This window comes from Aspergillus novofumigatus (assembly GCF_002847465.1).
Source record: "Aspergillus novofumigatus IBT 16806 chromosome Unknown P174scaffold_4, whole genome shotgun sequence".
Taxonomy (NCBI): domain Eukaryota; kingdom Fungi; phylum Ascomycota; class Eurotiomycetes; order Eurotiales; family Aspergillaceae; genus Aspergillus; species Aspergillus novofumigatus.
In genome coordinates, this window is record NW_020194277.1 from 1,340,585 (window position 1) to 1,364,068 (window position 23,484).

At 49.3% G+C, this 23,484-nt stretch overlaps 4 protein-coding genes across 4 annotated transcripts; 1 reads left to right on the forward strand and 3 right to left on the reverse strand.

Annotated features, from left to right (window-relative positions):
• Positions 1 to 77: 77 nt before the first annotated feature.
• Positions 78 to 14,867, reverse strand: P174DRAFT_450899 (uncharacterized protein; the record flags this gene model as incomplete). The annotated part of the gene is made up of 7 exons (XM_024828980.1): positions 14,196 to 14,867; positions 12,356 to 14,120; positions 2,985 to 12,295; positions 921 to 1,256; positions 442 to 864; positions 191 to 370; positions 78 to 125 (listed from the first exon to the last, which is right to left on the reverse strand). Exons 1-7 carry the CDS (start codon positions 14,670 to 14,672, stop codon positions 78 to 80), a joined length of 12,540 nt encoding a protein of 4,179 aa, XP_024682558.1. The 5' UTR covers positions 14,673 to 14,867.
• Positions 14,868 to 17,204: 2,337 nt separating this feature from the next.
• Positions 17,205 to 17,594, reverse strand: P174DRAFT_441226 (uncharacterized protein). Its single transcript, XM_024827257.1, has one exon. It carries the CDS (start codon positions 17,558 to 17,560, stop codon positions 17,330 to 17,332), a length of 231 nt encoding a protein of 76 aa, XP_024682559.1. The 5' UTR covers positions 17,561 to 17,594; the 3' UTR covers positions 17,205 to 17,329.
• A 1,056-nt stretch (positions 17,595 to 18,650) lies between these two features.
• On the forward strand, positions 18,651 to 20,220 carry P174DRAFT_388948 (putative dimethylallyl tryptophan synthase). Its single transcript, XM_024823430.1, has 2 exons — positions 18,651 to 19,925; positions 19,976 to 20,220. The coding sequence occupies exons 1-2, from the start codon at positions 18,724 to 18,726 to the stop codon at positions 20,076 to 20,078; spliced, it is 1,305 nt and encodes a 434-aa protein (XP_024682560.1). The 5' UTR covers positions 18,651 to 18,723; the 3' UTR covers positions 20,079 to 20,220.
• Positions 20,221 to 21,123: 903 nt separating this feature from the next.
• Positions 21,124 to 22,827, reverse strand: P174DRAFT_441228 (uncharacterized protein). The gene has a single exon (XM_024827258.1). The coding sequence runs from the start codon at positions 22,719 to 22,721 to the stop codon at positions 21,252 to 21,254; it is 1,470 nt and encodes a 489-aa protein (XP_024682561.1). The 5' UTR covers positions 22,722 to 22,827; the 3' UTR covers positions 21,124 to 21,251.
• Positions 22,828 to 23,484: the final 657 nt, after the last annotated feature.

Sequence of the window (23,484 nt, forward strand, 5' to 3'; positions counted from 1 at the left end):
ATCTGAGAAATACTTTCTCTACTCATTCAAGAAAGCCCATCTCCTTCCAAGTCTGAACAAACCGTCGAATCAATCTCTCACTCACTGGTCCCAACTTCGCCAACGTAGGCGAATGCTCCCTCGCCCTGGCCGTTCCCATCAACAGCCCCCCACAACTCATTCGGATGAAATTGCTATCCAAGAAATCCACCAGCAGGTACCCCGGATTGGCACCCTGCGATCCATTATCCTCTCGCCGCGGCCAGTCCCTCACCCGCTGCACCCACTCCCGGAAAGGAATGACAGCTGCGCCAGTCTCCTCACGCAGCGGGATGCCCATCTCGTCCACCAGCACTGCAAGCGTCCCCGCCCACGACTGCCGAACCGGATTCTCAACGTGTTAGATTAGATACAGCGCAACCCCCTCCGGCTGCATCAGGATCTCGAGCAACCCCGCGCCACATCGTCCGCCGGCGTCCACCCTACCGTCCCCGGCAGGTCCGGCAGGGCGCCCAGGGTCTGCGACGACCTGAACAGGAACGGCACGTGTTCCATCGGATTCCAGTGCCCGTTGATAACGCTGCCGGCGATCTGGCCCAGGCGCACGGCGGTGGCCCGGAAGCGGCCCGGGTGCCGGTGCAGCGTGGCGTCGAGCATCCGCTCGCAGGTGTACTTGGCGTCGCCGTAGCCGGTGGGGAGGACGCTGTCGATTCGCACTCGGGTCTCGGGGACGACAGGCTTGCCAGTTACAGAGGGGTGGTGGCCGACGGTGGCGATGGAGGAGATGAACTGGAAGGTTACCGGGGAGTTCCGGGGGCGCTGGGCGGAGATGGCGGCGGCGAGGCGGAGCATGTGAGCCATGATGCGCAGCTGGGGCTCAAAGCGCTTGACGGGCCATTTAGAGTGCATAAGCCAGGCGTTGTGGACGATGTGTGTGTGACGTGTTGGAGCAGGAAGCGGTACTCGTCGGCGGAGAGGCCCATGGTCGGTGATTGGGCCATGTCGCTTTTTGCTTTGAGGATGTGGATTTTGGCCGCGGCGTCTGGCGGGAGGTCGATGCCTTTCTTGTGCAGAGCTTTCATCTGCCTTTCATGCGGTGGTAGATGCTTTCCGAGCCGGTTAAGGCATACAACTCGTGTCACGTCAGTCCGGCGCGCGGCCTCGGCTACTAAATGCGCGCCCAGGCCTCCTGTGCCGCCAGTGATCAAGACGCATTTGGTCTCGGGTTTGGATTGCGAAATGCCCAAAGTTGAGTGGGACAATGCCTCGTCAAAGCCCTACGTCGATTCGTGGACATACCGGCTAACTACCTCCTCCCGGGCAATGCAGTCGGCAGAAGCCTCTAACTGGAGCTGGTAATAGCCAGGTAGGGTAGAGAAGGTGCTTGGCAATCGTTTGCATCTGACCAGATAAAGCTTTTAGAATGGCTAATATCCACAGGAAGGGAGGTAACTACATGTCCGTAGACCCGAGGGTCAGGAGAGAGAGACAGACAGGAAGAAAGAAGAAAGAGGAGAAGGGAAAAAAGGCAATTTACCGGCTCGTCCGATCCGCAGCAGCAAGAATCACCCTCTGGATCTCGCTCTCCGGCCTGTCCCCGTCCGTCCAGTCGACATAACCATAGCCAGCAGTCCGGAGATCCCTCTCCCACCTCGACTCATGCGTCAACGCGTGCCGGCGCCCATCATCAAACAGCCACCTACAGCGGACTGCTAGAGCAGATTGCAGCTCTTCACCACTATTAATCCTTCTGTTAAAAAGTGACACATTAATCTACCTGCCCTTGTTTTGTTCTGATTTTGCACCTCTCTAAGCAGTGCTTTTTACTTAATCAGGGAAAGACATCTCTTCTTGGATCGCCACTATAAACAAGGGCTCTGTGCGAGAGAGCATCCTCTTGCTCTCTTGCCGCAATCAAGTATATCCGCGACATTAACAAATCCTCATGATGTAGCGACCAAATAACTCTACTCTCTTCAGCCTTCATCATCCACCGATGCTTTGACAAAACTTCCAGATGTATTCGCTTATATGTACCATGATCTCAAATACGTCATAGGTCGACACCGTCAGCGGACTGACCAGCTGTACATGTTTCAGTCTCAGATACGCGAATGAACTCGGATTAAGACAGCTTGTTCCTCGCGCTCGAGGTAGCGCATCGGACTGTCAAAGGCCATTTCACCTAGGCGTTTGTGGCCGCTGATCCGGCTCCTGAAGGAACGTTTCCAGGAGCGGGAAGACGATCATATGGATGGAACCAGTTCGGCTTTGAGAGCCTGAATCTAGAATTCAAGGGCTTCTTCAGTCCGTGACTGGGAGTCTTCGTCTCACACCACCGGCATATGGACCAGTATTTGATCAATGATGTAGAGTAGCGCCGGTGATTATGTTAGCACATCGAGTCTCCATTCTCCATACCCAGCTAGGCTGAAGTTCACTGTTCTGAAACCTTCGTCTTTAGCAGTGGATTCGCATGTTTGTAGGGGAGATATGGGATAGTGCGCTGGACGACTATATAGCAGCGCAAGGTTAATTGCCCCAAGCACTTTCTACAAAGGACTTATTCTGGGCCTAGAAAGAATGTAGAAGTATTAGCCTTCTATGTACTTTTGTTTCCTACCCCAAGTCGCTTCTCGAATATCACAGTTAGATCAAGCCACCTAAAATGAGATAGGCATGGTTTGGGGATCCTAACAAACAATCTGAGTTCTGTGCCTTGATTAACTACTACGCATATATTGGAAAAATGATGAACCGAGAAGCCATCACTTTGGTCTGTAAAGGCATATTATACCAAATCTTCTCGGGGTTCGGCTAACTAACTCTCAGACCGGTAATAAGTAACAGTAGGATAATGAGCAGCTATATGGAAGAGTCTCCTATATTGCAACCCAGAACGATCACTGGCATGACAACGAACTGTACAGTAGATACAAAAGTTACTCAAGGAAACATGAGATCGGTTCATCAGGAGAGCAGCACAGATCCACAATCAACTTTACAAGTCTATGATGCAAAGACCGAGCCCGAGGCAAATCCATCATATTGGGATTCACACATAGTTGAACGCCCAACAGATCACCGGAAGGCTCAGTGAAAATGAAGAGCTCACGACCAGGGCGGAAATATCCATTTGGTGAAAAGGTGGTTTGAAGATCCCCCAGTAGCATCGTATGGTTCAGGGGGATATTTTGATGCTGGACGATGGTGTTGAAGTCGGTCCCGTTCGGCCAGTCCGTGCAATGATCAATGATCTCTTGCAGCTCAATGTCATCATGTTTAACGATCTTTTGGTATTGTGCCTGCGCGTGCTGGAGGAGGTCACGGCCTGTCCAGGACTGTTGGAGCTGGATGCGTGCAGGGATAAAATTCAAACAGCAGCCCAGAATCCGGTCAATATCAGGCAACGGGGAGCTACGGCTGTTCACCGTTTGGCCGAAGACGATGTCCTTCGCCCCGGTTTCCAGGCCCAAAACCAAGCTCCAGGCAGACCTGACCACACTGGCCATCGTAATACCCAGTGGTGGCTCGGGGGCCGGTTGCAGGTTAGTGTTCTCCCAGATGGTGTCTCCTTGGGTGAGATCGGCGAATGCACTAGGAGGCTCGGTGATCCGAGTGATTTTCGAGCCCTGGAGGTAGTCTTTCCAGAACTGTAGGGAAGGCGTCTTATCACGCAGCGCCCGGTAATAGATATAGGTCGACAAGGGTGTACTGGGGGTCAACAGCCTTGCATGATATGCCTCCTGTACGCTGCTAAACAATTCCGCTATAGACAGCCCGTCCCATTGCGCATGTGAGACACGGAAGCTCAGCGAATGCCGTGACCCATCGGAATGGGATATAAGCACAAAGGCGAAGACCAGCCGTCCCTTAAGTGGGATATCCTCACGGTCAGCAGCCAGAAGGCGCCTCCTGACATCCGGGATAGGCTCATCTACCACCAAGTGGTGGAATGGGGTATTGACTTTGTCAAGAATCACTTGCAATATCTGTTTGGCGTATGGGACAAAAACGGTACGCAAGGTAGCGAACATGTTGAAAACTTTGTCACAGGCATCGCGCAGTCGGCGAATGTCCAGAGATCCGTCAATATCAAACGTGAAGTGGTGTAGAGTGGGCGTGGTCATAAAGAAGGATTGAGTGGCCGACGTAGGTAGGATGTCCACAATATGGCAGTCCGATGGGATTGTGCCCTGCACGCGAAGCAGCATGGAGAAAAGTTCGCGGTCAGTCACAGGGCAGAGCGAGAACGGTTTTGGAACAAACTGTTCGATATTGCTGTTAGTTCCGGCTTTAGCTAGTGCCGCAAGCCGGGGGTGAGCAAAGATATCTGCAACTACTATGTTCAGTCCCTGTTTTCGTGCAGATGCGGCAACTCTCATCGCATTGACCGAATCACCCCCAACCTGGAAGAAATGGTCTTCAGTGCCGATTGTTTCCGGCTTGACGCGCAGAACATCGACCCAGATAGCATGGAGGAGCTTTTCTTCTGGAGACGACGGCTTACACTGGCCTCCTGCCGTGGGGCGGTAATCCTTTAGTTGGTCAGAAGACAAAGCCGAGGCCCAAGACTGCAGTCGCTTGCGATCCACCTTGCCAGATGAATTCAAAGGCAGTGTAACCGAGGGGACAAAATAGGTTGGGACCATGTAGGAGGGCAGGCTCTCAAACAGCTTTGTACTGGCAGCCGCAGCACGATCACGGAACTCCTTCCCAACGGCGCTAAACCCGTCAAACTGGCTGGACACTTCTTTTGTTGAGCCTATGAATGCAAAAAGTATCGGGCTGCCATCGGAACCGTTCCGAACCAGCTCTACAACCACATTCCCAGCAGATCCAAAGCATCTGTGAACGTGGTACTCCAGCTCCTGAAGTTCCAGACGCTGTCCTCTAATCTTGATTTGAGTGTCCTTGCGCCCATGGATGTACAGCCTGCCATCGGAGCCATATCGCACAAGATCACCCGTTTTGTACAGCCGGGTATTTCGTCCAAGCGAGGATCGCATGTTGCGCAACCATCGCGGAGGCTCAATGAATGCGGTTTGAGTCGCAGTCGGATTGTTTAGATACCCGCGGCCGACAATTGGCCCTTCAATAACCAGTTCGCCGACAACTCCAATCGGAACCAAGCGCTCGTGATCATCTGGGTCGACGACCCAAGTTGCACAACCGATGCCCCAGCCGATCTCACCGACGCGCGAAGTTGTATTGATATTCGGTTGGACAACCGAGCTCACGGAACACTCGGCGGGTCCGTAATGGTTGATAAGAATGACATGATCAAGCCAGCGCTCCATGTCGTGTTGAGTCATCGCTTCTCCACCACAGACGAGGACCCGAAGGTCTGGCAGCGCAGCGGGCGATACAAGACGGGAGAATGACGGAGTGAGGAGCGCATGCGAAATTCGGAGAGTTCCCATTGTCTCCACGAAATGGTCCCTTCTCTCCACCTCGGACAGGACACATACACAGCCACCTGTCATTAACGGCATGAGCATCTCAAAGATACTAACGTCAAATGCGTAAGATGAAAACTGTAAAACGCGGGCTGAAGCATTCATGTTCAATATGGGAGCCTGCGCATGGATCATTGAACAGAAGGACCCATGCTCGATTACAATCCCCTTTGGCTTGCCGGTAGAACCAGACGTATAGACAGCGTAGGCGGCATTGGTCGGCCCTGTTTGCATGGCGGCGGAAAACAACTGGCTTGACGGCGCTGGGAGTAGACCACGCCAAAGATCTTGTGTTCCTCCCACTACTACAACAGTACTGGAAAATAGTGCGCTTCGCTCTGCCTGGGCTGGTGATGAAAGCACAAGCGGGCCACCGACATCTTGACAGATGGTCTCTAGTCGTTGGTCAGGGTGGCCGGAATCAAGAAGGACAAAAGCTGCCCCAGTCTTGAGCACAGCCAATATGGCCACGGCTGTCCACATGCCTTTCTCAAAGCAGAGTGGAACAAACTTTTCCGTCCCAACGCCATGTTGTGATAGATAATGGGCGAGTGCGGTCGAATGGACATCTAGTTCCCTATATGTGAGCGTACCCCCGGAGCTACACACAGCAGGGGCGTCGGGGCATTCGGTTGCGCGCTGCTGGACGACATCATGCACACGACAGTCGTGGTAATTGGATAACTTCTTATTCCAGTGCCAGATCAAGTTCTGGTGAGCTTGGCAGAAGAGGTTCAGGCTCGACGCCAGAGCCTGGTCATCATTGATAATCATTGTGACCGCCTGATCAAAGCAAGCAGCAATCAACGGCGCTTGGCTATCGGACAAACATGATGACCAATATCTGAGATGGACTATAGTCCGAGACTTCTCGATCTCCACGTTGAGGACAATATCATATTCCGTGGGATCCACCCGATGCACAAGGCGTAAGTCAGTAGAGGATTTAGCATGTTGTGGGCTGTCAACTCGTTCGACAGATATTCCAGTGTTGAACAAGGATCGTCCCCTGAGCCCCTTTCTGTGAAAAATATCGGCAACGGGGTACGTTTGATGGGCTAACCCAGCGGCGTAGTCAGCGTGGACCTGCTGAACGAGCTGTTCAATAGTGGTGCTTTTGAAATTCACACGCATGGTGAGCATGTTGATAAGTGGGCCCACGACCTCAGGTGCCCCATCAAACGGCATTTCTCTTCCTGAGTTGAGGCTGCCAAAACAAACATCATACGAGCCAGTGTAAGATCCCAGGACCAAGGCCCAAGCAAGGCCAAAGACGTTTGGTGCGGTGACATTGCGATTCCGACAATAAAGCTCGATTCCATCAACTCCAGCAACATCAAAGACGTAGTCATTTGCAACACCACTTTCGGTGTTGGCCTCTTTCGTGAGGGCTGGAAATTGACAAGGTTGAACCCCATCCAGGTATGTATCCCAAAACTCTGCGTCGGCGATGGGATCTCGTGTCTGAATAAAGCTGATGTAGTTGGAAAAGAGCGGTCCCACTGGACTACTCAGCTGGTTGTCATATGCAAGGCAAATGTCCCGTTTCAAAAGGTCAATTGACTTGGCATCAGTCAGAGCATGACTTATGTCCAGGCGGATGTAGACCTTCTGGTCACAGGACACGTAAATTAAGAAGCGTAGTGGGGATTGGGGGCTGGCCTGGAATTGGCCACTCTGTAGCAGTGTCTTTGCATCTTTTTCTCGACTGTTGTAGATGACAATCTCATGGTAGGGTTTGCATAGGACGACTTGATCGAAAGCTGCAACCTCAGAGGTTGTCTTAATGAAACATGTACGTAGAGATGCATGACGAGCCATGACTTGCTCTATAGCAGCCTTTGCCCTCTCAGCAGAAGCAGGTCTCTTCTCGCCAGGGACGATCTCCCATGTCATGACCACTTGATAGCAAGATGGATCCTTCGCCTGAGACAAGAGTATACCCCGTTGCATAGGGGAGCATGGGTAGATTTCCTCAACATCCTCCGGTCTTATATTGGCATGCTGCAATGTCTCCAGAAGGTGGTCCAATTGGGAGTAATCCAGATCCAACAAAGGGAAGTCAGCGAGCGTGTAGCTCCTCGGATGCGTCTTGAACTCTGATGCTATCAAATTCAGAGACTTGCGCAAGCTAGCTGTCCACGGCTGCAGGACGTGAGACGGATTGCATCCCCGCGGGTATGTAAAGGTGAAAGCTAACTGTCCATCTTGCACAAAAGCATTGATGTCGACCATAGACCATCGCCTCGCGTCATCTGCAGCGTCGAAAATGCTCATATTTTGGAGAGACTCCACTTCGAACAAGGAGCCAGCCTGACCCAGCTGTTGATGGTATCGTCCTGCGTAATTGAAAACGATCTCCATCTTGCCAGCCGGGCTAGCCTTCCGGCGTCTTGTATTAAAATATTTCGCTGTGAATGCCTCCAATCCATTTCTGCACAGCCTGCGGCGGGTATCCTTCACTTGGCGCACAACCGTGGCAATATCATGAGCCGCATCCACCTCGACGTGGACCGGAGCAATGGTAGTAAACCATCCCACCGTCCGAGTCAAGTCGATGGCAGAATCCCATGGTTCCCGACCATGCCCTTCGGAGAAAATGACTGGGGCAGGACGATCTGAAAATGTCGTGGTGAAGGCGAACAGAAGAGCAGCGTGGAGCAACTCCACAGGCTGCGTTCCAAAGGCCTTGTTGGCTTCTCCAAGTAGTGCTTCCGTGGTCGGAGTATCAATCTGTATGACCATCTCGTGGGTCCCTCCTATCGTATTCAGACATTCGGATGTCCCCCAGAAATCTTCGGGTATACTATAATGCAGTGGCCCTTGGGGAACGGAGAGCGACTCGTGTCCGTACGCAGCCAATAATGTACACCAGGTCTGGAACGAAGTCGACTGTCGTTTTGGAATTGATCGTCCATGTAGCAGGGTCTCAAGGTCAGCAAGCAGCACGGTCCATGAAACCATATCGATCACAAGGTGGTGCGCAAGGAGAAATATGCTATGGTTCCCATCAATATCGATCAAATCTGCAGAGAATACGGGACCGGCCGATATGTCGAGTGCTCGCCGACTCTCCATAAGTACTTTTTTCATCATGTCCGCAGAGGTCAGCTGATGGTGCCTGCAACCATATGAACCCTCAATCTCACTGGGAATGAGCTGTTGCCACTGGCCATCAGCGTTCAGTAAGAACCGGGCACGTAGTAGCGGATGCTCCTCCGCAATTCCTTGCATGGCCAATCTTAGCTGGTCAAACGATACAGGCTTCTTGAGGTGGAGGAGGAGGTTATGATTGAATCGGTTCTGCTGTTGCGGCCAGTTGGTATCAAAGAAGAGTTGCTGAATCGGGGACAGATCGAAAGGCGTGTCTAATGTATCGTGGTTGGCTAACATTAGGCGGTCGGATGAATTTGTAGCGTGTGTCACGATTTGGGAGATAGTTCGCAAGCGAAAGATGTCCCCCACTGTTAGTTGTAGTCTGGATCGGCCAGCGCGAGCCTGGGCAACCACCAGCATGGCCGTGATCGAGTCTCCACCAAGTTGGAAGAAGCTTTTGTTGGTACCGATCGCACTGACAGGGAGGTTCAGTACTCGAGACCAGATTGTTTGCAACTCCTTCTCCGTGTCGGAAGCGGAAACATGAGAGGGCATTGCCAATGCCTCAAACTCCATGAGCTGGTCCCAGGTCCGGCTTGTGATCTCTCGTGTCAACCGTTGCCGATCAAGTTTCCCTGACGGTGTCCGTGGCATTGACGAGACTGATATTATTAGAGAGGGAACCATGAACTCTGGGAGAGATTGTTGCAATTTAGAACGCGCAGTGGCAGTGAGTAGGCAAAATTCCTCACTAGGCGGCAAGCATATATCCCCTCCTGGCCTTGCCTTAGCATTCTCGGAAAGCACAAATCCAACGAGAGTTGCCCTCCCGTCTGCGTCTTTTGGCGTGGCAACAATGGCAGCCACTTCCGCTGCACCATCGAACGATTGTAAGAGATGGTGTTCCACATGAGATGGTTCAAGCCTCTGCCCCCTTAGTTTGACCTGTTGCCCTATTCTGCCGACATAGCGCAGACGGCCATCTTCAGTGTAATGCACGAGGTCTTTCGTCTTATAGACCCGCTTACTTGTGTACCCGCGAAAGTCTTGAAGCCATCGGGGAGCCTCCACAAATGCTTCCATCGTATCCGAAGCGTTCTGGAAATAGCCCGGACCGACATTCGGACCCTCTATGAGCAGCTCTCCGATAGCACCGATGGGAAGGAGAGTGTCATGATTTCGGGGATCACAGATCCACGCCACACAACCCCGAGGATAACCTATGTCCTGGGACTGTACATTGACACTTCCATCAAGGCATTGAGTAGCTGAAATGGGAGCACATTCCGATGGCCCATAGCCGTTCACGAGATGTACATGAGGAGCCCAATGCTCCACATCCGAGGCTTTTACGGGCTCACCAACCAACATGACTACCCTCAGGGACGGGACCTGCTCCGGTTGGACCAAGCGAGCATATGAAGGCGTGAAGAATGCATGGGACACACGGAGCGTCCTCATTGGGTGGTGTATATCATTCATGCGGTCGGCGTCAGATGGGATGCAAAGACAAGCCCCGGCCATCAACGTGCCGAAGATCTCCGCAAAGCAGGCGTCGAAGGCAAACGAGGAGAACTGCAACAAGCGGGAGTATGAGTCAAGGTTAATCTCCGCTCGGTATGCCAAAGTTGACGACGCGAAACAGTCATGATTGACAATCACCCCCTTCGGTATCCCCGTGGACCCGGAAGTGAAGACGAGATACATCGTGGAATCCGCACCGACGACCGGGAGGTTCGGGCCCTCAACAGGTCGACGCCAAGCGCCAGAGGACTCCGATGCAATGATCGGCTTGGGTCCAATCTGCTGCAGAGTCGCAGCATATCTCTCTGAACAGATACCCAAGGGTGATTCCACCTGGCCACAAATTTCGCGCATTCTGTCGACGGGATATGATGGATCTAATGCAACAATACCGCCCCCTACTTTCAAGACTGCCATCATTGCCACAATTGCCCAGCGGCTCTTCTCAAATAACACAGGTATTAGCATGCCCGGTCTCGCTCCAAGTAGCAGTAGCTCGCCTGCTAGTTGCGTGGAGTATCTGTCGAGCTCTTGGTAAGTGAGTTCACCATCTAACGAAGATATTGCTGGAGCATGGGGCCTCTTTTTCGCTTGACTCTGAACAATGCTGTGAACGGTCTGTTGTGGCTGAAAGGGAATCGTCTCATTCCACCTTCCTAGCTGAATCAGGTCAGACGGACTGATATGTTGGATCTCGCGTATCGTTTTGTTAGGACCCTTCATTATCTCGTGCAGTACAAACTCAAAGTGGTCTATCAAGCGCCTCATGCGGGTAGGGGGCAACACATTTGCGTCATATGCGACTTGGATCTCCACTTGGGTCTCCTCCGTGTTCGGGTAACACTCAATACACAGGGCATAAGAGGCAAAGCCCCCGGCTGTCGCTGCTCCTTCCTGACAATCCTTGAACAGTGTTAGGGAATCAGGCCAGGCAGGCTGGACGGTCAACGTGCTCTGGAACATACAGGCCGACTCGGCTTCTGGACTACATCTCCGGATCTTCTGTAGTCCAGCTTGCTCGAACGGCATCATCGAAATAGATTGTTCCTGTACAGCAGCTAACGCTCTGGCGATGGTTCCGGTGGGATTTAATGATGTCCCAACAGGCACCGTTGCAATAGTCGGACCAGATAAGGCCTCGATCCCATTCACATTCGAGCCTCGTCCAGTGACAGTAGACCCGAAAACAACGTCGTCCGAGCAAGTATTGTGTGAAATGACGAGGGACCATGCCAGCCGAAGGTGGCTCGCTAGAGTCTTTTCGCGAAGGACACGCCTTGGCAGGCAGAGATTGAACCTGGAAATTTGGTGCCCAGTAGGTGTATAATCCGGAGACGGGAGTGCGGGAAACGGCGCAGCCTCTAGGCCTTGAAATTGGTCAACCCAAAATTTCTCGAGCTGTAGTGCAACATTGACCAGGTGTTCGATAAATGGTGAGAATGGGTAGTTCGTTGATGGGGGAACCGGGGACAAGTGCTTCTCAATCTGCTCGAGTAGCAATCTTAGGGACCACCTGTCACACAAGGCGTGATGGATTGTGAGAACGAATGTGGCTTGATTATCGTTGGCCAACAGACAGGCTCGGACCAGCCTACTTCCAACGCCCATATGCTCCCGGTCAACCCTATCAAGGTAGGACTGGAGTTCCTCAGCGGCGTCCCACTCGAATGATTCTCGTAGGGCCGCCTGGAACACTCCAGAGGGAGAGGGGAAAAGACGTGTCCGAAGAATATCATTACGTTCGAACACCCGTTCCCATGCCGTTCTGAATCTATCGAGGTCCACATCCGGCCGAAGATGGCAGATCACCCGTGCTTTATAAAGAGTAGGGTTTCGCATAGAAAGTGCCCAGATACCCTCCTGGAGGGGCGTGCACGGATAGATATCCACGATTTGAGCGGCATCCATATGGTTGGCCGCTTCGTGAATGACGTTTTGTCTAACGGCAGCGTCCAGAAGACCAAAGGGCGCCCTTTGCGATGTCGTTGAGCCATCGAGCTGGCGAATGGCTGATGCTAGGTCTTTCAACACGGGGCGATTAAAAACATCTGCCACCGTCAGTTGGATTTTACGCCGGCGGGCTAATCCGGCCATTTTCATCGCGGCTACTGAGTCGCCTGCAAGATCAAAGAAGTTGTCGTTCATGCTCACAGACTTGACTCCCAATATGTTACATGTCAAGTCGTATACTTGTCGCTCGCTCTCCGTGGTTGGTGCTTGATGTTCAGCTTGTCGACCTGCTAAACGTTGAAGATCGTCAGTCGCCATTCCATTCGTCAAGCGTATCAATTTCTGACGGTCAACTTTTCCAGTGACAGTGGCCGGGAACGCAGCCAAAGCCAACAAGTACTGCGGAATCATATACTCTGGCAGACGAGAGTGGAGCCCCTCTAGAGCATTGTCTATTGTGCGCCGCCTTTCTGTAGTGGGCTGAAGAAATAGCAATTCACCATCGGTGCTGTTCAAAACTACGGGCTTCGAGTCGGACGGTGGCATGTGGATCAGGGCCAACAGAACCTGTTGTCCATCACGTTCCCGCGGCTCCCACAACATGGCAACAACTCCTTTGACTTCCGGCATTAGCTGCATTAGATTGTATTCCACCTCATTCAGTTCCACCCTCATGCCGCGGATTTTGACTTGGTTGTCCCCCCGTCGAACATATGACAGAGATCCATCTGCGTTGTAACGCATTATATCCCCGGTCCTGTATACCATGCTTTCGCCGTGGTACGTCCACCGAGTTAGCCACTTAGGGGAGAAAAACGAAGCCTTGGTCCTCTCAGTAGCCCGATAATAACCTGCGGCCAAACCAGGCCCGCGGATCACCAGTTCGCCAGCTGCCCCAACAGGCACAAGCTTATGGTGATCACTTGGATCAATAAGCCATGCCTGACCATTCGCAGGAACGCCAATTATCCGCCGTTGCTGTATGCCCGTGATTCTGTGGGAGACTGCGAAGATTCCGGTCCATTCTGTAAGGCCATATGCCTGGAAAACGTCGAGGACAGGGCTCCATATCTGAATTCGGGCCTCGTTTAGCCCCTCTCCAGCAACTAAAAGGCACTTTAAATAGGGAAGGTCATGCGGCTGTAGCGAGCCAAGGACTGTCGGGGTCGTAAGAGCCCAGTTAATTTTCATCTCTGTCATGGTTGCCGCTAATGAGTTCAGCCGTTGCTCATCAGACAACATACACACTGTGCCGCCAGCCGCCAGGGTGCAGAAGATCTCGATGATTGCCATCCCAAAAGAGAAAGACGCGAACTGCAGTACACGGCTGGCGGGACCCAGATGGAGCGCCTTGACATGGTTCGAAATACTGGCAAACGCCTTGTGTGAAATTTCGCATCCTTTTGGTTCTCCTGTACTGCCGGATGTGAATAACACATACGCAGGTGCTTCTCCGTCCGTAGGCCGTCGATAGGACGCTCTCTCTAGATTCAAAAAAGTAGTGGGTGAGATGATCATGACGGAAGGATTTTTCAGGCCTGCGAAGAGACCCGCACATTCTGCCGACGTGATAATAAGTGGCGAGCCAGCCTGTTGAAGGATTTTCTCTCTCCTCTCTGCTGGATACGTAGGGTCACAGGGAACAAAGCCTCCCCCGGTTTTATTGACTGCCAGAAAAGCCACCACCGCCCAAGAGGTCTTCTCGAAACACGCGATGACTAGCGTCCCACTCTGTACTCCACATGTTTGGAGGTGGGATGCGAGGGTTGTGGAGATTTCGTCAAGTTTTTGGTAGGTCCATTGACCGTCCCAGGCATCGATGGCCACAGCACCTGGCTGTTCGACTGCTTGTCGAGACAGGAAATCGAACAGAAAACAAGACAGTGTTTGGGGTGATTCGCTATCTTGCCATGATTTTACAAGTTCCTCTTGCATCTGGGAGAACAAGTTGATTTCTCCTATTGATGTTGTCTGGTGTCTCATGATCTGTTGTAGTCCTTGTGGGATGGCACTTGCAATTGCCCATGCAAACGTCTGGGGTAGAGCTTTCGAGCTGAATATTAACTTCATTTCGAGAGATACTGGGCTACAAACTATGCATATGTCGAGGCCCTGGAGATGTACATTCGATTAGAACTGATCTTGATATAGTGTGATAATTGCTTCTTAGGTTCTGATCACGCTAACCTTAAGAATTGTTGAGAACTCCTCCTCAGTCTCGCCACCCATATACAGCCCAGTATTAAGCAGCTGATCACCGCCGACGTGCGGGAGAATCTCCCAATTTTCCTGTTTCATCAACTCCCTCGCTGGTGTTTCGCGGTCGATGAGCGTGGCATATGTCTCTGCTCGAACATATTCCCTTCCTCCCCGGGCACAACGTACGCCGTGTACAGGTACTTTATGCAACAGTGCGAATTTAACGCGCTCTCCCTCCGTAAAACTATGGAGCGTAACAGTCCAGATCGTAGCGAGCACCATCGTAGGCGTTGCCCCATATAGCCTGCAACAGCTTCGCACCAACTGACCGGCCGTGGCATCAAGTTCAATGGACTGGTACGTTTCCTTGACTTTCGTGTCGTCGCTCAATCGTGGGAACAAGCAGGCGAATTCTGCATTATGTGAGCGCGTGCGTGGGGAGGTTTGCTCGTTGATGACCATCATTGCGTGAGCAGATGCGAAATATGCTTTCAGGTAGTAGTCGATTTTCAAGCACAGCAGCGAAGTTTCGGGTACAGTACAGCTGGGCAATCTTATTTATAGGATGGGGCTCTCGTTTCCCTCTCACTGGTGGTCGACCTGTAGGTCTCGTTTTACCATCAATACTAAAATGGAGGCCTCGAAACTGGTTAAGGGTCGTTCGCATGGTTGGCAAAGGCTAGAATCAAGGGACGCCATGCATAATGTCCTATCAGATAGGGAGCTTTGAGTGATTTTATTTACACGTGCTGGTTCTGCCATGTTCCAACTCTGGAAGGCGATCTTCTGGCAAGGGGCATGTTTATTCTTCCTTGACGAATTGGCACATTCTCGCCCCTGTGTGGATCGAATAGAAGGCAATAAACGAAGCAATTTTTCAAAAACCATTGTAGGAATGTCCCCGGGATACCCCTTACTGACTACTTTCATTATGATCAATAGGCCCAATTTTGGCTATTTCTTGGCTTAGAAGGCTGTTCCTTAGATGATTTCCTCTTTCCGTGGTTTATTTGGGGTTCTCGCTGATCATAATCTTTCCGACACATTCCCCATATCAACCCACGAGGGAAATTATCCTTGACATGAAAAGGTAGGGTTAGACCAAAATTGAGTCAATAAATGTCCTCTACATTCTTCCCAAATCTGTCTCGGCTGCAACTCGAACAACAGCGATAACCGTGCCCAACTTTTGATCTTTGTCAACTGTGCGCCTCATTGAATCTTGCATGTCCCGCACATCTTTATTTGTGAACTCGAAAGTCCCACATTCCGTACGATACTCCGGAGTACCGAAACCTGCTCCTGGAGCTCGTAGGCTTGGGAAGGTTGGTATAACAAGACAAAACAACACCGGAATCGCAACAACCTTTTCGATGGCATATGCTTTCATAAACCTTTTTAATCCTCTATCCTCGAGTTGAAAGCATTTTCTTTTGTATTATATGTATGTCTATAATCTTATTAGTGTATTCGATTCAATTTTTTTCTTCCTTGTCTTCTGTATCGGAGCGTGAATGTTGCAAATTGCTTTGTTAATTAAAGGATCTACTTTACGTCCTCTTGGCAAAGCTCTTCAAGTAGGACCTATTCATCCCACTCTCCCTTGCAGGCATTATGCAGCCACGTTTGGATTCCTTGTCCCCAGCCAAACGATTGTAATGTAAATGTACGGAGGTGTGGTGCAGAACTCATTAGCCGCTAGTAAGCTTGGCAAGGTAACAAGACCAAGCAACATTACATAGTAATTTATATGGTAGCTTACTTTGATTGATTTCAACTCCTAAGAATCGAATATTGAAGCTATCCAAATGGCTGCAAAATATCTTCCCAGTCTAATTCACTGATATCTTGCCTATAAGAGATAGTACCCTTTGCTCAATGGCCCTTCCAATCACAATTATCCTTGCCTGTTCGGCCCTCCTGATATTCATTACCTCCGTCTAGATCAATGATGACATGGATATGGTGTATAAGATGCTCAATCCACTGCTAAATATGCTCCTATGGAAGATTATTCCATGCCTTCATCTATACCTCCTTCCCTGTCTTCTTATCCCGGGGTGCCCCTTGAGAAGTTGTACGCTGTTTGAGCCATGGCCAGGCTGGTTTAATAGCATTAAGATCAGGGGAGTTCCCTGGCCAATCCATGATCTTCTAGACCCTCTTAATATTATATATAGTCTGCTGGAATCGATGACGGTGAGCTGGAGCGCTATCTTCAAGGATAATTGTATTTAGTTATTTAATTACACATTCTTGAGCAAAGGGAATCAGCTTAGGGATAAGGACTTCCTATAAAGATAGTAAAAGAAGGTATTAGTTCTTAAATTCTAAGCAGAAACCATAGAGAAGGAGAATACTACCTTATAGTATCTATACTAGTTAACACCTCCTTTAGAATCCTGAGAGAGTAGGCTATTCTTCTTATTCCACTTCCAGATAGGTGTACGGCCAGGTACTCTTCCATTCTAAAGTTTTAAACGCGCTATACTAGTATTAAGCTCCCATTCTGCCTTCTGGATAGGCTCAAGCTGTTAATTTAAGAGAATAATCTCTTGCTCAGCACATCTCTTATCTTGAGCTGTTTCTGGAGCCCAGATATGAAGAGGACCCTTCTTATTATAAGAAAATGCCCTCTAAACCATAAAATCAGAAGTCCCCTTCCAACACCGCTGTATAACTATGGGATTATTTCTCTTATCTTTTGTGTGCCAAACATAGATTGCTCCACGCCATTATCTAAGAGAAATAGAGGTTTCATCAGTCTATATCACATTTTTCCAGTCTTTGAGGGTCCAGTCCTTGTGGGTAAGGTAAAACTATAATCTTTTCTACTTCATCTTATTAGTAAGGCCTGGTTTTGTAGTTTGCTTAACTGCCTTATAGCCATGCTGCTTAAGAATATGTAAAACAGAAGAATAAGAGATACTAGCTTCAAATGCCAGAATTTCAGAAGATTTCTCACGCCTGTTTTGATCTTTGCTAATAGATTCAAGAATAGCTTGTTTAGTTGCTTTTATAATCTCTTTTGGACGTCCTGTATGCTTGCCATCTTTAACATATTCTGGTAAGATGCATGGATCTATCTCTGGATTATAGCCGCGTTCCCTAGCTTTCTTAACCTAGTATTGAATTGTCTGACGAGGCATGCCAGTTATAGCCTCAATATGCTTTATATCAACACCACAGTAGGCCAAAGTCAGGGCCTGCACGCGCACGGTAACTAGATGATAAGATCCACGCATCTTTGATGGCTTTAATGGCTTCGAGGGCTTCAAGGGCTTTGAGGAGGGCTTAGAGGAGGTAGGCAGGCTGAAAATATGGATAGTAGGGGAATACTGTGTTGAATTCATCTTAGGGAGTGAAAAAGGGGTTCTGTATAGCTTCAAATTGCTTTTTTTAGCCAAGAAATGATAGATAGAGAAGTTGAAAACTATTATTTTAGAAGGAGTATAGGTCTCTATAGTAATTCTAGTGTATGGCTATTACATTGGAAATGCCAAGTTTACTAGCGGCTAATGAGTTTTGCACCACACCTCCGTAGCTTGACCGACTTTTTACGAGTCGAATTGAGAACATCATGTGAGGTGAAAAAAAAAAAAAAGAAAAAAGAAAAGAAAAAAAGAAAAAAAGAAAAAAAAGAAAAAAGAAAAAAAAGAAAAAAAGAAAAAAAGAAAAAAAAGAAAAAAAGAAAAAAAAGAAAAAAAGAAAAAAAGAAAAAAAGAAAAAAAGAAAAAAAAGAAAAAAAGAAAAAAAGACCACCTGCTCTTCAACTGCGCCTGCTGCCGTTGGTAAGAGACAGCATTGCATTAAGCAGACTGTGACCAATGTTGCTCCAAGGGTGCAGCCATCGACAGCGCGCACGCCATCTGGAACTCATTTGCCACGGCACAGCGGTGATGGAAGGGCCGTATATGGGGAGAAACATGTATGTCATGGACCCAACAGATTGGTATGGCAGAGGTTAGAAAAGTCCTGGACTCATACATGTAGACATGACAATGAGGACCGTGGAGGTGGAGTGGTGGTGCTTTTCATCTATTGCCTATCCCGAAAGGTCTCCAGTGTAGAAAGTGTATTAATACATTCTAAAACCTAGGTAGTGGTCAATAGTGTCAACATCAAGCAAAGGAATGGAAGCAGGCCCGCTTATAATATGGTCAGGAAGGAAATTTGTATTCCCTTCCAGGACGCATTGAAATGGAATGATGAAGAAATGATTTACGTATACGCAAGGACTAAGACATTCCTAGACATGTCCAGGAACTGGTAACCTCGTTTCTCTACTTGACTCAAAATCGCATTTCGTATTTCTTTCCCCAATAAGAGTACACCACTCTGACTGGATTGCCGATTCATTTGGTGGAATGGTGAGGGTGAGAGATTATTAAAGTACATATACCCCCAACTCGACGTATCAGTCTCATGTTGACAACCATATACATTGCCTTGCATTCCTAACACGTCCTCTCTCGAAGTACGCACAACAAGCCTTAACAGAAGAAGTGCCAACATCATGGCATTCACTTCTTCCACCCGCAGAGATATTACCAACCCTGAGGTCAGGAGTAGTACTGCCTCGAGGACCGTTGAGTCGTGGGACGCACCATACCAGGCCCTTAGCAAGGCAATACTTTTCCAGAATACAGACCAGCATCGCTATTGGCATCGTGTCGCCCCTATGTTTTGTCGTATGTTGAGTGACGGAAAGTACAACATCGACCTACAATATCGATACCTATGTCTCTACTCTCAGCTGGTGGTTCCCTCTCTTGGACCTTTTACAACCAGTGGGAATGATAGTGACTTTTATAAGTGCACCCTTGGCGGTTATGGACCAGTTGAGCTAAGCCAGAACTTTCAGGCATCGGGGTCAACTGTACGGATTGCGTTCGAGCCGACCAGCCATGCTGCCAGCACGGGAGCAGATGTCTGTAACCGACAAGCTGTGCATGTGTTCTTGTCCAACCTCAAGCTGCTTGACGCATCGGCCGTTAACCTCTATCTCCATCATTCCCTCAACAATCAGTTGACGTTGACTGACGCAGAGGAGGAGCAGCTCACAGCGGAAGACCTTGCCAAATTTGAGGTCAGAACACAAAACATAATTGCGTTGGATTTCACAAAGTCAGGCATCATTGCAAAGGAATACTTCTTCCCGATCGTGAAATCGTTCGTGACGGGCCAATCCGTCGCCAAAATTTGCTTGGACGCTGTTCGCAATTCCACATCCGACCCATCATTGAGCAATTTGTGTCAACTGATTGAAGACCACATTGAGCAAAGTGAGACACCGGCAGCTTTCCTTGCTTGTGACTTGGTGGACCCATCAGCTACGCGGTACAAGGTCTATATACATGACTCGGACGTCGTGTTGTCAAGGGCGGAGAACCACTGGACCCTGGGTGGAAAGCTTCAAGGAGACGACATTGCCCGCGGACTCGAAGTTTTTCGCGAGCTATGGATGGGACTTGGCATTATCGAAGGAAGACGGAGTCCCCCAGGCACCTCGGCAAAACATGGCGACCCCTCGAGCTTGTTGCCTCTGATGTATAATTATGAGATGAAGCCTGGCGACCATAGTCTGAAACCTCAGCTATACATGCCATTGACTGGGATTCCAGAAATGCAAGTTGCAAGCGCATTGACGGCCTTCTTCAATAAGCATGGCATGCAGGATCAAGCACGCACCTTCACCGAGAATTTGAAATCCTACTAGTAAGTACTTACGTGCTGAGTCCTTCGATCTTGCTAAAGCTCGATTCTAGCCCCGACTGTGATCTCAGCAATGCCACTCGGAAACAGGCCTGGCTGTCGTTCTCTTACACGGCCCAGAAGGGTCCCTACTTGTCAATATATTACCACTGGTAGGTCCAGTACACACGATACTTGACTGGAAGAAAAGAGGTTCTGGGCGTCTATCTACCCTGACAATAGATTGGAATGAGACAAGATAGGTGCCTCGGCTTGGACTGGAAGGTAGGATTTTTAGATAATTTTCCACGTCAAATACATACCGGTTAAATGCTTGGAACCTTATTGTTTGCAGTGATACAGTATTTGCGAATTATGGACTTTCAGTGAACTATGGATCGTCATGTCAGTCCCTGTACCTACCTAGGTACTTACGGATGATGGCGCTGCTTCTGCCGGAGGATCTTGATGAAGTCTTGCGTTATCCGGTATATTTCATTGATCTGACCCAAAGCCAGATCCCAGCGTAAGAGGTGGCGTTGATAATGGCACTACAAAAAGTCGACAGAGGGCGTACCAATATGCATGACGTAGATTGAATACAGTGCTCGCCCTCGGGAGAGCAACCAAAGGAGAAGTAGCGGTGTAAATCGGCAAGGGATAATAGAGAACAAGACCCACAAATTGCCTACAAACTTATGTTACTATTGAAGCAGTGTGAGGCAGCGTGCCTGAAATCCCCCAAATGCTGTACTGTACTCCGTACTGGTCCGCGGCTGGGCACCACCCTTGGTGGCTCACTGCATCTGACGGAATCAAGATAGCCCGACAGCGCGCCGTATTTAGAAACATAGAACTACTCTGCTAAGCGACTCGCTTCATGAGCCGCTAAACATGGAACTGATCTGAACACCATTTACGGATAGAAGAGGGATTGCCATCTATAGGATGAAGTCCAAGACCGCCACATTGACACTCACCGCAGAGATTGGTAGCCGAGGGCTGTCCATCGACATTTCCATCTCAAAACTGGATAGTGCATTTACAAAATATCTAGACATCACACTTCTTTTTAAAGAAACTTGAGCCCGTAGGAATTTATTCCGTATATAAAACCCTGATGCCTACTTTTGAGCTTCGATTTACAGCAGTAGCTACGTAAAACCGTGTTCATTGCCAAAATGAAAATGTTAGAGAAAAAAAAAAAAAAGCAAACTTGAACGTGATGGATCTACCTATAGTTATATTCCTGTTGATTTTCCCGAAGCCAACGAAAGCTTGCTGAATCACGCTGGGTCATCCGGCTAAACTATGGTGGATAAGCCCTGTAACGTATACCATAGAGAGTGATCATGAACAGTATGAGTCCTGAAGCATGTACTTCGTCCACATGCTATCGCGCTCTAGCCGCTGTAGTACCTCATCATTAAAAGATACCTGAACTTCCCACGGGGATTCTGAATGGGGGCGTTTAGGCATAATGAAGACAACTCCATCAGTGGCGGAGTCAGGATTCCTGACGTGCTGAGGCCTCCCCATCTTCGATCCAAAGTCGGCGTTGTAGAAGTTCATGTTCCGCCAGTTACTCACATAGAAATTGGCTACGTCGAATGAGAAAATGACAGGAGACTTTCCGTTTTGAACATAATGAAGAAGGCTCCGGATGTAATCATTGTCCATACGACTAAGCCCACAGCGAATACCATACGCCACACGGCAGAGTGTTCTCATCCATTCGTGGGAAGCAAAGGTTTGGAGAGGTTGGTTGACCAACATAAGGATGGCTGCGTTGCCCAGATATGACGTAGGAAGTGGAGGTGTGACGCGATGACGAATATCGACAGGCACTCCAACGCCAACATAGGCGGGTTCTCCTGCTTGACGCTTCGAATGAGAGTTGCAATTATCCGCCGCCAGCCCAGGATATCGTGCACGGGTCAGTGACAGCCAGATCAGAGCGATCACCACATCGCTGCTGGAAACCCACGGCTTGTCATGAGATTCCTCCTCTCCAACGCTGTGGCCCTCATCAACAAGTAAATGCGGGAGGAGCTCATTGCAGCAGCCTTTTAGTGCATTAACATCCTTTGCCGCGATCTTGAAGTTCTTCGTGCGGATGGAGAAAGAATCATTCTGTACATTCTGTGTCATCTTCCCCCATTTGGCATAAAGGTCCTTGTGTACCCGGTATTCGGGAAATTCTCTTTCGCCGATATAAGCTGGCAAGCGATGCAGGAGCATTTCTTTGCCAATGTCTTGCTCAGCAGCATAAACGGACATATCGATGTCCTTGCCCAGTTCCACTTGACGACAGCAATCGGCGAACATTACTATCGCAGTTCCCATTCCAGTTGCGTCCATGACCATGTGGTTTGCAGCGACAGATAGCAGCACCCCGTCCGGATGCAGATTCGCTTGGACAACTAGTATAGGACAAGGCTCCGTTACGTCAGGTACCAGTCCTATCGGCATGAATTTCTCTTCAAATCTAGCCCTATCTTTGCCTGCTTCCGCCAAAGCTTCTCGCATAGACTCGCCATGTTCTTTTATCTTCAGGAGCCGATCAAGATTGGTTGAACTAGCTGATTGGAACTTGACGTTGTCCAGATTATCACAGCCCACTGGTATAACGATTTCCTGAGATAAGAAGGGTATCTTGGCCAACAGGCATTTGAAACCCCCTCGTAGAACCGTTAGGCATCCACTTGCTTCGGTAGTATGGAAAGCAAGCTGGCAGCGGGTGTATGCACATCCAAAAAGTCGGTCAACAGGAGTAAGAGCGTTCACAGGCTTGCGCTCTTGACATAACGCACTCGACATTGTTTCTTACTGATGCAGGTGCCTGAGCTTCATGAACAAGAGGATTGCAACAAGCCTACTATGCTTGAGAATCGAGGTAAAAGCAGAGTTAAGTTAATGGTGCAAGCTAGAAATAGGAATGGCAGAAGGGGGAAACAGGTATTAATAGCTGGATCATCGGTGTGGTTATATGAGATATCCAGAACTGAATTAAGCAAGGATAATGGCACAAATTTGTCTCCTTACATAGTGCATGGAGTCAATGCATCATCAGACAACGATAACCCATACAACTATTAGCTAATAAATTTATTAAAGGGTCAAAATCTCTCTGCACATTTGTAATAAATGAAGCTCCTCTTGTCAATGTGCTGATGTCTGTAATACTGCGTGTGATACTGCTAAATCTGGACAGTAGCAAGAACTTGAATTCTTTTAACACTAGCGATCAAAATGACTCTATTCATGCCCTATCTTGACCGCCATTTCGGACCTCTTTGTTCCGGCTTGGAGCCCTAGAGCGAGGAGCAGGGGCTGTTGGCCCTACCAGATTTGTATGGGCGTGAAGCTCTGGCATGGATTACTGGAAGCGCCAGCTTGACACTTAGCTACTTAGCAGGTCTTTGAATATCTGGATCTAATGTCTCGTATCCAGGAACAATGTAAATTATACAGACACCACTTAGGGTAACGTGGTCTGAACAGAAATGCCTTTGGGGCAAAATGCTGCCTAGAGGTTTTGCCTTGATGGGTACTACCTAGTCTTCGGCAACAGTACGACTAT